Source organism: Glycine soja, chromosome 6 (genome assembly GCF_004193775.1).
Source record: "Glycine soja cultivar W05 chromosome 6, ASM419377v2, whole genome shotgun sequence".
NCBI lineage: Eukaryota > Viridiplantae > Streptophyta > Magnoliopsida > Fabales > Fabaceae > Glycine > Glycine soja.
The window spans coordinates 21,252,220-21,268,564 of NC_041007.1; the positions used below are offsets into that span (position 1 = coordinate 21,252,220).

The 16,345-nt window shown below is 39.2% G+C and overlaps 1 protein-coding gene across 1 annotated transcript; it reads left to right on the forward strand.

Moving 5' to 3' along the window:
* The first annotated feature begins 14,507 nt into the window (after positions 1–14,507).
* LOC114415984 lies at positions 14,508–15,087 on the forward strand. The gene is made up of 2 exons (XM_028380853.1): positions 14,508–14,673; positions 14,777–15,087. Exons 1-2 carry the CDS (start codon positions 14,508–14,510, stop codon positions 15,085–15,087), a joined length of 477 nt encoding a protein of 158 aa, XP_028236654.1.
* The last annotated feature ends 1,258 nt before the right edge of the window (positions 15,088–16,345 follow it).

The window sequence follows — 16,345 nt, forward strand, 5'->3', positions numbered from 1 at the left end:
CTTTATTTGCCCCAGTTTTCTCATTCGTCCAAGCAGGATGATTAAATTTGCCTATTTTCAGATCCACTTCGATCCTTTCACTGGCGAAGACCAAATCCGCAAAGCTTTGAGGGTGCGTAGCCCACCATCTTTTCATAGTAGAGTATCGATAATGTGTCTACCATCACGATCATCGTCTCCCTTTCCATCATTGGGGGTACCACCTAGGCCGCCAGATCCCTCCACCTTTTGGGCGTGTTCTTTGAAAGATCCGTCCCCCTTTTTGCAAATTTTCTGTAGTTGTATCCTATCTGGAACCATATCAAAATTGTACTGATACTGCCTAACAAAGGCAACCATTAGGTCCTTCCAAGAATGGACTCGGGAAGATTCCAAGTTAGTGTACCAGGTAACAGCTACCCCAGTAAGACTTTCTTGGAAGGAATGTATCAGCAATTCCTCATCTTTTGCGTATTCCCCCATCTTCTGACAATACATCTTTAGATGGTTCTTGGGACAAGTAGTCCCCTTGTACTTGTCAAAGTCCAGCACCTTGAACTTGGGAGGGGTGATGATATTGGGTACTAGGAACAACTCTTCTAGGTTAGCAAAGGAATAATCTTCACCTCCTTCAATGGCCCTGAGCCTTTCCTCTAGATGATCCGCCTTTCCCTTTTCGGCCATAGCAGGAGGGGTTCTTCCCACCGCAAAATGCAATGGTTGTGGTTGTGGGCGAAACTGAGGGCCCTCCAAAGTGTTTTCAAAGGGTATACCACCAACTGCTTGCCCTTCAGTGGCATATCCGAGCCAAGGCTCGAAGTCAGCTAGATTGTGGTGGGGAATTTCATGTGTCTCCCCCATGGTTTGAGAGATATGTGCCTGATCAGATTGAGGTTATTGGTTCTCAATGAGTATCGGAGTGGAGTTATTGAGATTTTCATTGAGAGTGTATGCCACATTGGGTGGTGTATAGTTGGGAGGCAAGCCATATGATGGGAAGGCGTGCTCGTTTTGAATTTTCACATCATGGGGTCATCCGTACTTCCCAAATCTTTGCCTACCATATTTGAGGTTGGATGATTCATTTGGTTTAGGCCAGATGGGGGCATCGGGTTCACCTTAGCAACAGCGTTGGTAGCGGCAACTGCAACCATATCGACTTCCCTTATCTTTTTCATGCTTATTATGGCCTCCATCATTGTGGCCATTTGCTCTTTCATGGCCTCCATGTCGACCTTCATCTGCTCTTGCACCTTCTCTACTTCACCCATTACTCTAGCTCTAGCACGGGTTTGGTAGGGGCGCCGTAAAGCGTGTTTTTTTTTCTTTTTTGATAATAACGATTAAGTTCATTTTTATTTTATTTTATTTATTTATTTATTTTTATTTTCTTTTTCAAGGAAAGAATGCAATGAGCAATGCAACCAATGAAAAGCATGGATGTATGCGAATGATGTACAGTTGAAGTATTGCGAATTTTTACGCAGGATATGGGGTTGAATCAATTTAGATTTTCAACATGGTCCATGACATCTTTGTCAAGGTGAAACTGGAAGTAACAAGGACATCAACAATCCTAAATATGTTTGGCAGTAGACGAAGCAGTGATGTGACTCGATTCATCTTTTGCCCCAATTTTTGCAAGATAGTTACTTCCATACTTCAACTTGACTTGATGAACTTTTTTCGAAAAAGCATGAGCTTGGTTCAACCCTATAATCCAAGGAATGGCAATTATGATCGCCAATACTTCAACAACATTTCATAGGAATGAAAGACTCGGGAATACACATACTATGCATGGAGAATGTAATTATCAAATTGAGATGCCCGAAGAAACCTCTTTTCTTAGTTAACTATGCATTAGGTACCATGTTCACTCATTTTGTTTTTAAGTGAAACGGGTTTATGATCCCAACATGGTTGGCTCATGGTACCGAATATATGCAACCAAGAATGCATCATGAATTTTCATGCTTCCTTTTTTGTTTTTGTTTTGTAGAGGAAAATGCAAGGCTCATGCATGAGCAAACATGAAAACAAAAGGTATGCAGTTTGTAGAACAAAAAGTATGTTGAACGCATATGTATGATGATGCAATGACTCATGCAAAATGTGAGGCTAGAATATGATAACGGACAAATGCAGGAACGATATGTTCATTATGATGTTATGAAGAGATGCTTATGCGATGCATGATATGAATGCATTTTACGGACACGAGAGCCTGGAAAATTATCTCTTCTTACTTGCGCATTTGGGGGCGCAGTGCCCCATGTGTACAATTAAGAAGGTGATATGGACCTTCCGGCTTCCCGTGACAAAGGACGAGACCAACATACAATGCATGCTAGAGATAAAATGCGGGAGCGACTTGATTCGCACTGATTTTTGGAGTAAAAACGTGGGATAAACTTATTTTATTCAGAAAGTTTATAACTAGTCAAGATTTGAGCGACAATACAAACTTCCTAGCGGTTTCTATTCATATGGTCCATTAAGTCTATCATATGCTGACAATAGCTGAGAAGTCCGTGGATCTCCTCGGGGGCGGAGTAGGTGTCCGCCATTGCTTTGGCCTTGGCTAGCAATCAGGGAAGTTCTTGACTCCTGTTCAAAGTAAGAGCAAATCGGTCCATCCACATTGTTGCCTCTTGGTGCAATGAATCAATTACCCTTTCCCTTGCTTCCCTTTCTGCTGATATCTTGGCGTACTCATCCTCTAGCCTTTGCTCGTGAGTCGCCGCTAGATTTAGCTTCTCTTTGCACTCATCGATGATGGCCCACATATTCCCTTCAGTCTCGCTTAACTGTTGGGACAAATTTCTTTTCGACCTAAGGCAAGCCTTTAGCTCGTCCTTCCAGATCATGCCTTTGACCCGTGATGATTCCTTAAACCTCTTTGGAGTTTGAGCTCACTATTGCTGCCCTATAAAGCCCCTCAAAACTTGTTTTGGTCGTGTTCTTCCTTTCGGGCCTTCTTGGTTTCTCATTCCAAGGCTTCATCGGTGGCCATATTGACGTCCCTTAGTTCATCATACTCTCTTCGGACTTTGATGGCTATGGACTTGAACTTCTCTTTGACTACCCGGGCTCTTTCAAGCTTTGCCTTTAGGGCTTGTACCTCATCACTTTCTTCCGAAGCTTTAACCTCATTGTCTCTCACAGTCTTTAGATTTGGGAGCCAATCCAATCCTTGTGTCCGAACTCTCAGCCACTTATGATAACCGCCGATGATCCCATTACTGCTTCCCCTAAGCTCTCTGTCCTATCTTCACACTGCATCCCATGCCTTGCGAACTCCTTGGAGTACCCTCGCGTTGTGGTCACTGAAACCCCGTGCGATGAAAGGCGTGATGCTTTCGTCTGATGGCACTCCTCTCATGGGGTAGCCAAGCTGTCTTATGGCGAGGACGGGATTATAATTAATACAACCCCTTGTTCCCATCAAGGGAACATTTGGACATCCTTCGCATGAAGATAGAATCCTGATTCTTCCTTCCTTCTAGCGAGGGAACCAATTAACAGACGCCCCTCCATGCTAGCCAAGAGTTGGTCCCAATTCGCCTTTCCTTTTTCGACGCACGAGCGGTGACCTTGTAGCGGATAGACGGGCCTACCTTCTTGGAGAAAAAGGTGCGAAACCAGCCACACATAGAGAGCCGGTGTACAACAAACAATTCTTGCGCCGCTCTTTTCACATCTCCAGTCAAACATGTCATACATGGCCAAAATGGCGACGATCGGGCTTTCCTTGGCATGATGAAAGGCAAGGAAAGCGTCAATCACTGCTAGGTCCACTAACCCTTCCATATTCCAAAGATCAAAAGCGCCAAGATGTCAATAAAAGAAAGCCCATTCGCCTTGATTTTCCAAGGCCTTTGCCATTTCCTCCAAACACTTCCTTGGTACTCCGACTACCCCATTCCTATTTTGCTTTACCCGGTCCAACTCTTGTGCTGAGATTTTCACTACCTTGGCAACTCTTGTCGTGGAAGGATAGAACCCAGAGAAAAGATATGGCTTCCTTCCTCCCAGTGGGCATCCCAGGATTTCTTCAAACTCTTTTCACAGTCGGCACTAGCTGGAAGTCCTCGAATGTGAAGCACCTTAGGGGCTGGTCATAATACTGGGAAAGGGATGCAATCGATTCCATGGAGACTTCTACCCTAGCTAGGTCCCAAATCTTACCATAGGCTTTGCGGAAGGCTTGCCGTTGAAGTTGACCCATTAATTGCCCCAACTCTCGTAAACTAGTGACCTCTAAGCTCTTGATTTTGACTTGATAGAACCTCTTTTTAAGCGAAGGCTTTTGACTTGATCCCATGTTTTACTAAAGTGAAATAAAATCTAGTGCGAATCAAAACTCCGACATCTATCATGGGTGGAATGGATGAATGCATGAAGAAATGCATATGACACAGATACAATTTACGAATACGGGAGCCCGAGAAACTGTCTCCTTCTTAGATACAACGTCTAGGGGTAGCAAAGTGCCCCAACGTATGTATTTAAAACGGTGACACGGACCCTTCGTTGGTTTGTTTACAGAGGGGATCAAGACAGAACCCATGTGCGATGCATATGCGAAAGGCGCAACACGGGAATGTACATAGTACAAGCAAAAGGGTATATGACACTTATGCATGGCAGTGTGAAAAATGGCACGCAGCGTGTTTGCTCCGTGCCCCTATTTAAGGGACCTATAAGGGAGAGAGCTAACTAGGTTTTTAGTAATAACCCCCAAGGTAGTCATATCTCTCTTGATGGTTTCTAGAGGTATCATCCCCTTCGAAGAACATACTGTAGCAGTAGGGACTACTAGCAACAATATGTTTTCAAAGAGAAAAACTCTAGATGAGGGTTCACTGTAATCAAGCAAGTCGGAGACCTAGCATGATCACAAATTCACCTCCACTTCTTATGTTCCCATGAACCCGGGTATAGGGCCCCTTTTTTTTTCAACTCACCGTGTGTGCAAATAGTGTTAGTGTTTGTGTGCATCAAATGAATAAATATTTACCTCAAGCATACACTTAAAAATGCACAAAAAACATCAATGAGTTATATATACAAAAACATAATGAAGGAAAACCAACAAAGGAGTAAGTCATGGTAAAACATTGCACAAGATTAAATGGCCTAACTCTCTAAAAACAGTCCCCAGTGGAGTCGCCAACTGTCGCAACGTGCCCTTTTGCGGGCGGGCGACGCGTGACTCGCGGGATGCGTGTTCCACGAAAGGAATACGCGCGGAGTCGCCACCAACGTTTATTTGAGGAAAACGTCGGAAAAGACGCGATCTACGAACTTTTAAGTGAAAGGTTCGAGAGTTGTATTTACGCACGGGGAAGGTATTAGCACCCCACACGTCCGTCCCAAGGGACGGCAGCCTTTAATCGAATGTGCAAACATGACCTTGATTTTTACGTTCCCTTTTTATGTCTTTATATCCTTTATACCCTTTTTTATATTTTTCTCTTTTTGTGGTCGACAAGGGTGTTTCCCTTTGCTCCTACGTATTCCTCAATTGGGATGAGAAAATCAGACCTACGTAGTTCTTTCTTATGCGTGAATCAAGTGATTCTTTTTTACTTGAAAGGTGATCATTTTAAGGCGTTGGACCTTAAAAAATGATCTATTTTACTTAGTAAGAAATTGAAATGATAAACTTTCAAAAACCTATTTTTGTGGACGAGCTTGACTAGGCGAGTTGATTTTAGCCTTAGTTTCACTTTAGTTATTAGTCAATTCAATCAAGAATGAGAAATCCCAAAGAGAAAACGTCCGATTGATTTTCCGCTTTATTTTACTAAAAGACATTTTTTGATTATTATATTATTATTTTACCTCTTTTTTTATTTCCAACGTGGTTACGGCACGACCGAACGGTCGGAATTCATTTTAACCGAAGTTAACGGATAATACAATTCAAACGATCGGTGGAAATTTATTTTATTTTTAGGTTAAGCGAGAAATGACTTAAATAAAATGGCTTAAGCACGTCAAAAGGGGGTATAAAAAGTGAATGAAACGAGAATAAAAATACATGAAACCAAGTGTGGACCACCACGGGTACATAGAATGAATTGAAAAGCTTGGTTTGAGGTACTTACCCGTTGAAGACTGAAGAACGATGAAGAACGAATGAAGAACGTCGAAGAATGGTCGAAAACCTTCGCGAAATTCCTCACGGAAACGTTACGGAAGCGCCTCGGCTTGGATTTTCTTCACGGAAACAATTTTTCAAAGCAAATTCGAAAGAGAGAGAAGTGCCAAAGGGGCTGAACCCTTTTTCACTCCACTTCTCCCCCTATTTATAGAAAATTGGGGGAGAAGCTTGCCACCCAGCTCGCCCAGGTGAGCAGGGTTGCTTCCTCCAGAAGCAACAGCCTTCTGGAGGAATCTTCTGGAGGGCCCAAGTGGGCCTGGTTGCTATTTGCACCCCCATTTTTGCTAAGTACACCCCCCTGCCTTTTTTGGTGATTCTTTTTCGTAAAGTTACGGAAACTTACGAATTTCGTAACGATACTTGTTTTCTTTCCGTAATGTTACGGAACCTTGCGGATTACATAATAATCCCCTTTTTGACTTACGGAATGTTACGGAACCTCACTAATTGTGCAACGATGCTTCCATTTGATTTTCGGTATGTCACGGAACCTTACGGATTGTGCATCAATATTTTCTTTTGTTTTCCGGCATGTCCCGAAATTTCACAAATTGCCTAATGATGGGTGCCAAGCACCTCACATGGACCAAACAAAAGTTGCATGTCATCAAGCAAAGGTCCCCGGATGAAATTAGGGTATGACAGGAACTATATTATTTTCAATTAAAAAGAGTTAATAAATAATTAAACTAAAAATGCATTAAAAGTATTTATCGTTGAATCTTAATACATTAATTTCCTTAAATTTAATTTTATTATTTGAACTATTAATTCCTAATTTAATTTAACAATTCATATACATAAATATGTGTTATAATCTTCGACACATAATAACCTTATGAGACCAAAACATGACAAAAAAATGTTTCCAACAATTTAATTCTCATGCTAATATAGTAAATTTTATCCAAAACACAAATGAATTATACAAAAATATTTCTCACAACATGGGGAGTAAAACCCTTCAAACAATTTCACATAATCATATCAAAATCAAAGGAATCAAAATCATAGGTTCAAAAACATGAAAACACCAAGAGCACTCAATTTTATCAACCAATTTGCATCAGGACATCAATTGGCCAATCAAACATAACAATCTCATGATTATAATCATAAAGGCCTAATTACAATATAGTAAATATCTCCCAAAATAACCCAAATTTGATCCTCTAAGGATCCACACACATGTTTATTCTAACTTCAATTGCGATAAACACATCCCTTACCTTTAAGCAGTCTCAATTGTATAGTCCGATAGTGATAATGATGTCTCTAGAGGTTCCCTAAGATTACTCAAGATTTTCCTCTGATTGTTCTGCTAGGGTTTCCAAGCATTAGAGAGAAGGAGAAGGGATTGAAACCTCAATTTCATTGTCTTTGTATAAGGGGTATATCTCTCTCTAAAGATAATTTTTCACAAATCCCAACGGTTCACATGTGCATAGATTCGTTCTAGTGGTGGTTTCCAAAATTAGGAACGATCCAACGGTTAACGATTACAGGATCATAGTTTTACTGGGACAGGTTTGCGTGTTTGCGAGAAAAAAATAGGATTTTGGGAGAGGAAAAAGGGAGAACCAATTTGGAAGGGAGAGTGTAGAAACATATCATACATGTAAAAACTAACCTAATATGTCTTTATTTATAGTTAGGATACTCTGAGCCTATTATTTACTCTATTTTTATTTATTTTATAAAAAGGAATTTTATTTTACTCTTTCATTAAATAAATAACCAATTAAAGCATCAATTTATTTTCTAAAACATCATTTTACTCTATTTATTTTCTAATACTATGAAACCCTTATTTTAATTAACAAAAACTCTTGTCTTTCATTTATTTGATTTCTAAAAACTCTACTAATTTTAAATAAAACTATTTTTATTTATTTTATGAATAATAGGGTGTATAGAGGAGGAGCTTCACACTAATTAAAATGAAAAAAAACTGATGCACATTCTCAAAGGAATTTAATAATTGAAAAGCTCAAAAAGATACTGTCACCTTTTAAATTTGCTCATAAGGGATTGTTATCATCAAAAAGGGGGAGATTTTTGAATCCACATACCTGGTTTTAATTATGACAAACCATTAGCAACGAAAATTGTAAGGATGATTGGTTTATGTGATGGCTAACATTCTACTTAAGTTTTTTTTTGTGTTAAATGATTCAAGAAGAAAACATGTTCATTCATTTTGAAGTGGTCAAAACGATGCTCAGAAAGGTTGTCTCGGAACATATGACAAGAGTTAAGAACTCAGAAGATTCCTTGAAGCCCATTTGCATGATCAAGAATGTTCCCCAATGAGTATTTGATTTTGTCGAAGTACTAGACAACAAGGCTTACATAGAAGACTACATAAAGAGCATCCAACATCAGAATGAAGTTGTAACAGAGTCCACATCAAAATGATGAAGAACCTGACTCTAAAGAACTGAACTTCAAAATGGTTCAAAACTCATCATAAAGGATAATATCATGTCTTTCATATGATTCCATACATACAGAGGGCACAACAAATGACTGAAGTTGACAACATTTCACTTCCCACATGATTCCACACACACTAGGGCATATTAGAAAGTGAATGCTAACTACATTAGAAGATTCAATCAAGTTGAAAGTTGAAGCTGTCCATGGGAGGTATTGGTGTAAGGCATTAGAATAAAAGATTGAAGATACTACACAATCTAACATTGGACAGAACACTAACATACCAACAATTGTACCTTCACTTTAAAATTCTATGAAGCAATCTACTTCAAAATGCTCTATGTTGTGAAGATGTGGAAGAGTTATGAAGTTGTGCTACTTCAAAAAGGCATATCAATTGATCTCCATCAATAGGATTGTTAGTTGTTATTCATTATTAGTATTGTATTGAAAATTTGCAAGAAAATAACAGTGTGCCTCCAATTTATGGTTCTTTTTGGTGGAAATTGTATATATTTTCTTTCTTGTTTGAGTTTATAGAGTAGAAACTCCATTTTTGTGACCTAATGTTGAATTTAACTCAATTTGTCGCCCAAAGAAGAGAAAGTGCAAAAAGCTGTTGATGAACTCGCTTAACGAGGCAGTTTAGCTAAGTGAGCCTCATCCGCTTAGCGAGGCATCTAGCTCGCTTAGCAGATGGGAAACCCTAGAAGAGGAAAAGTTAGAGATTTGCATGCTCAGCATGTAGCCAGCCCGCCCAGCGAGGACGCTGTCTCTTCTCGCACTCAGCGCGCCCACCTTCGCTTAGCGGAATTTCACTTCCTCTCGCTCAGTGAGCATGTCTCGCTGAGCAAGCCTTCGTGTGCTGAGAAGTCCAAGAACCTTTAAAACACTAAGATTGGAGGAAACTAGAGAAAGAACCACAACCAGAGTCTAGCCAAGCCTTGCTACGTGAAAAACAGAGAGAAATAGGGCTGAGAGGCTGGAGAAGACATTCTCCTTCATCTTCTTCCATTTTCTTTCACCAAAAATATTTTCTTTCTTTGTATTTTGAAGCTTTAATTGTAATGGAAGGCTAGAACCTCTTTGTTGGGGAGTAACTACTGAAACTCTTGATGTAATGCTCTTACTATCTATTTAATGTTATTTTCTGGTGTTCTTTGCTTCTATCTATACTTATTTTACATGCTTATGGTTTGATCATCCACTTGTATGTTTAGTTAGGATTTTTAGTATTGGAAAATGCTTTAAAACCTTAGAACTTGATAGAGCAAGCTAGAAATCTGTATGTCTATGAATGAAGTGCAGTGATCTAGTATATTTTACATTGTATGCTTAGTGCAACTCTGTTAGAGCGAGTTTGTTGAGGAATCAAGAACAAAAGCTAAGAGAGTTAGGCTCATTCATGTGAGGATCCATGGTCTGAGTGTTTTCTCGGTGTAAGAACACTAGGATAACATTAAATAGAGAAAAACCCTTTTATACAGCAAGAGAAATTTCAGTAAGAAACTCCCCAACACTTTTATCTTGATATTTGTCACATTTTACAGCTTTGAGTATTTTAATTTTATCCAAGTAGTTTAATAGTGCAAAAACCTAATTTATCACTCAATATTTACTTATTTCCAAGCTTTAAAAGTATTTACATATTGAATATACATAGTCTAGGTCAAACAAATTCCCTATGGATACGATACTCGGTCTTACTGTTTTATACTACTTGTACGAATCGGTACACTTGCCGACCACCCGAACAAGGATCTACTTCAAGTATCAATCATTTCTTAGTTAACGTCATAATGAATATTCTAATGTCACTTCATAATGGTTGTCAGAAAGGTTCCTTGAAATGAACACCTTAGAATGATCTTGCAAGTTGTCACACCATGACAGTTGTCAAGTCTAGCTACTTGCTCTAGAAGTTTGTTAGTTGAATGAGCCCCACTTCAACGATCTTCTTTGGAGGAATAAGTGGTTTTTTTAGAATATCATGAAGGAAGTTGAAAGTTGAGCCAAAAATCTTTATGTGAGAAATCTACATTTTTGTTTCAACCTTCTTTGTTGAGAGTTACCCACTTCATTAAAAGGTTGTAATCAATAATAAATCTAAGATAAAAGTAAGAAACTATAATTTCCTAAGTGGAAACCCTATGTGAGGTGAAGATATGTGTCTGTGCAATCCAAAATCACAAAAACCCTTTTGTTGTTTTAAGTCCAATAGTAGCTAACAAGGTTCAAATCCAGTGGTGTTCCATAAGTCCAGTGAAAGTACTGGCAAGTTGTTGAAATCCAATGGTTGCTAGTCCAACAATGGTTGGTTGGGTTAATGAAAACTCATCTTGAAGGGTTAGGACTGAACTTAGCCCAAGATTGAGATGAACTAATATAAAAAACATTATGCACTACTCTTCTTCCCCATCTATGTACTAATTTTGGTTATGATTTTTTAACTATTTTTTGTCAATCTCTAAGACAGAAAATGTAACACCCTGAAATATTATTAGTAATTATAATTGATGTTTAATTTTATTTATTGTGTTGTTTTATTCATATATTATTTCAAGGAGGTGAATTTAGTTATTAGAAGGGTGTGGGTAGTTAAAACTCTAGCTTCTCAAAGAAGCCTCATGAGGAAGCTTCTCAAGGAAGCCTCATGAGAAAGCTTCTCAAGGAAGCTGTCTGAGCTGTCTCGTTAAGAGTGCCCTCAGGCATTCGTTAATCATTGGATCTTCTCGAAATTTGGTCTAGAGGTTCATAGGACAAATTTCCACGATCTGACCGTTACGATCTGCGATATGTCATCTAGTGTGTGAGCAACGCTTCTTTTCCCGAGAGCAGAAACACTTGAGTGTTGCAAGCTTTGTTTTTCGTGTAGCCTTGGAAAACACTTATTCCTTTCTCCTTCTTTCTTTCAAAACCCTTCCTCAATGTCCCAAGCTTCTTCTTCACCACCCACAACCACCAATAGCCACCACAAACCGCTATAGTTCTTCATTGAAACCCCACACCGAGAGGAACCCTTCAATCGGAGCAGAATCTTCTAAACTTCTCTTGCGGTTTCGGTAGAGAACGAAGCCCAATCTGACCTTCGCAATTTTCTGAGGTAACCGTGATTCTATGCTTGTTCCTTATTAGTTTCAGCTTATCTTTGCATCTTTTTCGGCTTTGGAACCACCATTGTATGTTTTACGTGTCCTTCAAAACACCCTAGAGAAAGATACTTTGTAAACGTTATCTTTTTATGAAATGGGTGTTATTTTCGTGACCTTCACTAAACCCTGATCACATTGGCGTAATCGGAATTTTAAAATGATGTTCCTTTTGTAGAATCTGAAACGCCCTTAGCCTTTTCATGTAGTGACATGAGTATTTGACTCAGAATATTGTTGTTAACCTTATTTCTGAAATCCATAGTAATTTCCTTCATTTTCACGTAATAGAGACTTGCATTGGACCAACAAGCGTGAACGAGAGAGATACCTCTAAGTGACACAAAGAGGAACCGACTGGAAGCTCACGATAGGTGAGGGGAGTTTATTATAAAATTTACCGTTTTAACACCATAGTTAGGGTCAGGGAACGTAGCTACGAGAATATATGCCTGTCCCTGTTGCATGCTGATTTTCCTTTATAGAAAACAACATTTTTAACTAATGGGATGAGATATAATTGTTAATGATGTACATGCTGGTTTTCATGAAAACTATGTTTTTGACGAATGGGATGCGATATATTTATTGTTGATGAATGAAATTATTGTCTTTATTTGACTTGTGTTGTTTGAAGACCTGAGGAGTGTGAATCTCAGGCATGAAAGAAGTAAGTATATGCGGAATGCAACTTACTGTTGATGTTGCTATTGATGACTTTAATTGATATGTGGTGATGTTGATATTTATGATGATATTGATTTGAGATGATGTTGCTAATGAAGATCATGTCAACATGAATTGATGTTAGTATTAATGATTATGTGAATATGAAATGAGGTTGCTGTTGTTTTTTATAGCGTCATTGAGATGAGATGGTGTTTATGTTGAGAACGATATTGAAATGGAATGTTGATGATGTTGAAAATGCAATGAGATGTGCATGTTGTGTATGTTCATGGGGGGATGCAGTGACCTTGTCGGATGTCTCTTGTGTGGAAAACTAGAGTGGTTAAAGAATTTAAGCATTTCTGAGGGGATTCTTAGGCGCTTTAATTCATCAATGGTCATGTACTTGACGACGCCCATGTTTCATACGTTGGATGTTGTGTATGTTCGGGGGGGGGTGCAGTGACCTTGTCGGATGTCCCTTGTGTGGGAAACTAGAGTGGTTAAAGAATTTAAGCATTTCTAAGGGGATGCTTAGGCGCTTTAATTCATCCAGGGTCATGTACTTGATGACGCCCACGTTCATACGTCGTATGTTGCGTATGTTCATGGGTGGTGCGATGACCTTGTCGGATGTCCCTTGTGGGAGAAAATAGAGTGGTTAAAGGATTTTAGCATTTCTGAGGGGATGCTTTGGCGCTTTAATTCATCCATGATCAAGTACTTGACACCGCCCTTGGTTCATGCCACGTATGACACGAGAAATAGTATAAATTGTGGCAATATGTACTTTGTACTAGGGGTATGTCACCTGGTGGGAAACTTTCTTGTGGCCCAGGCTAATCACCGATAGGGGGAGTTATGGTGCACGACTGGGTGGCCTCGACAGATACTGCATGGTTTCCTAAGTGGGGTGTCATGTGGACACGCTTAGGCTATTTCCTTGGTATTGGATACGGTACATAACGCATTGCATCTGAAAGTTGAGGTCAGGTGCACGCATCATTCTGAGTAGTCTTGATTGGATCCATTGATGGATGATGAATAATTGTTGAATGTGGGTGTTGAATAATGAATGTTGAGTAAGCTCTTGATGTTTGCCTATGTTTTCTTGTTAATTTTGATTATTTGGATTTAGTATTGGTTCTTTTTATAATGAACTCACCCTTAATTTTGTATCATGTGGTTGATACCTGTGATGATCGTGAACCTTGTTCATGGGAGAAGAATAATAGCAGTAGGGTGTAGGAAGTGAGATTCTATTGAGGAGCTGCCGAGCTGACGTGATGACGTTGGGATTATTTTGGGAGAGAGTTGTGTTTTGTTAATCAACTCCTCTATAGTTAGTTCATGATTCCTTTTGTTGAACTAAAGATGTAAAACTCAAATTTTTAATTATATGTATGAACAAATTTAATTTCCATTATGTGTATGATGTGTATTGAATTACTATTCATATATATATATATATATATATATATATATATATATATATATATATTCACTCAAGTGATGGTGTGTTGTTTGGTGAATGTATGTCAAGACAAAAATTACTTCAATTTTCATAAGAAAATTAAGGGAGTTTTAAAAAAAAAATTGAATTTATCGAGGTATTTAGTGGTGATATCGTAGCGATGAGACGGGTCGTTACATTTAGTGGTATCAGAGTCAGGTTTAACCTTTTCGGCCAGTGAGTTATGAGTCTACTATGTTTTTCTGTGCATTTTCTGGTTGCCTTGTTAAATGCTTGATGTTTGTTGTTTGCTACTAGAACTTACTCACTTGTTGTGTTTCCATGAGTTATAGAGATTTGATTATTGTAGTCATATCATATTTGTTTTCCCGATGTCTGCTATACCATGAGTTTCAATGTTGTGTCATGGGTTATCAGACTGACCATCTGTATAATTTGTGAAGGGCAATGGGATGATATGGCAAGCGATGAGAAAATACAAATGATGGAAAGTAAGTGTTAATGTCTCGAGGCATCAACTCTCAAAAGTAACCAATTAGGAACTTGTGATGGTTGTGATTTTTGTGTGGTACTTTTGTTGTGTGTATTCCTTCCATGTCTAACTCCCTGGTGTGTATAGGGAGTGATGGCTGGACGGAATAATCGTGCGATAGCTAATGCTCTTCAAGCCTTAGCTCAGGCTATAGGGAATCCAAATTGGGGAGAAGCTGGTGGAGCTGTTGAGTACCAAGGGTTGGACCACTTCCAACGAAACAATCTTCTTTCTTTCAATGGTGGATACAACCCTGATGGTGCTCAGAACTAGATAAGGGAAATTGAGAAAAATTTTATGAGTTATGGCATGTCCGGAGGGGCAAAAGGTTGCTTTTGGTACATATACTCTAATGGAATAAGCTGAGTATTGGTGGGAGAATACTCGCCAATGCCTAGAGGCTGAAGGTCAAGATATGACCCGGGATGTCTTCAAGAGGGTATTTTTGGAGAAATACTTTCCCGAGGATGTTAGGAATAAGAAAGAGATGAAGTTCTTAGAGCTCAAGCAGGGAAACATGACTGTAGCTGAATATGCAACCAAGTTTGAGGAGTTGGTGAGGTACTTTCCCCATTATCAAGGGAGAAATGGTGAAAGTTCCAAATGTGTGACGTTTCTGAATGGCTTGCGACCTGAAGTGAAGCAAGCTGTGAATTACCAAGGTGTTCATTAGTTCCCACTTTTGGTTAATAGGTGCTGAATTTGGGATGAAGACTCCCGAGAGAGGGCGACCTATTATAGGAGTATAGGTCCAATGAGGAACAAAAAGAATGAACCTCAACATCGGGGAAAACCATACTTGACCCCTCATAAGCAATATGGTAACCGTCCCAACAATCAGAGGACTTTTGCTATGGGATTTATGGGTGCTAGTGGTAGCAAACCCAGTACTTTCCCCACTCATATCATTTGTTAGAAATGTAGTAAGCCAGGGCACATTTCCTCAAATTGTCCCGATAAAGGCATAACATGTTTTAATTGTGGACAAAAAGGACATATTCAAAGAGATTGTCCACACCCCAAGAAGGAGCAAAATGGTGGGGGCCTAAATGGTCAAACTGGACAACCGAAGGCCACTGGAAGAGTCTTTACCCTTAACGGTGCTGAAGCTTCGAAATCCAAAGATCTAATCCAAGGTAAATGTTTCATAAATGGGATTCTGTTACTTGTGCTATTTGATTCCAGTGCAACCCATTCCTTTATATCTTGTTTGTGTGTGGGGAAACTTAAGCTTTCTGTGTCTTCTTTAAATAAAGATATGGTGGTAGAGACCCCAACTAGTGGTTCTGTGTTAACTTCTGATGTGTGTTTGGATTGTCTTATGGAAATTTCTGGTAGAACATTCTTGATTGATTTGATTTGTTTTCCTTTGAGCCATATTGATGTTATTCTTGGTATGGACTAGTTATCTTCCAACCATGTCTTGTTAAACTGTTTTGATAAAAGTGTGGTGTTTGATGATTCTAGAGTGAGTAAGGATATGATGTTTATCTCTGCCAATCAAGTTGTGACATCTTTAAAAGAAGATGCTCAAGTGTACATGATCTTGTCTAGTCTGGAAATAGAGACAAAGGTTTCCATGTGTGATCTCCTTGTTGTCAAAGAGTTTCCTGAAGTGTTTCCTGAGGATACATTCGGTCTGCCACTCGAGAGAGAGATAGAGTTTTCCATAGACTTAGTACCTGGTGCTGGACCCATATCCTTAGCTCCTTATAGGATGTCTCCTATAGAGTTAGATGAGCTTAAGAAACAGTTAGAGGAGTTGTTTGATAAGCAGTTTGTTAGACCTAGTGTGTCCCCATGAGGAGCACCAGTGTTGTTAGTGAGAAGAAAGATGGGACCATAAGATTGTGTGTGGATTACCGCCAGTTGAATAAGGTGATGATTAAGAATAAGTACCCTTTGCCTAGAATAAACAACCTTATAGACTA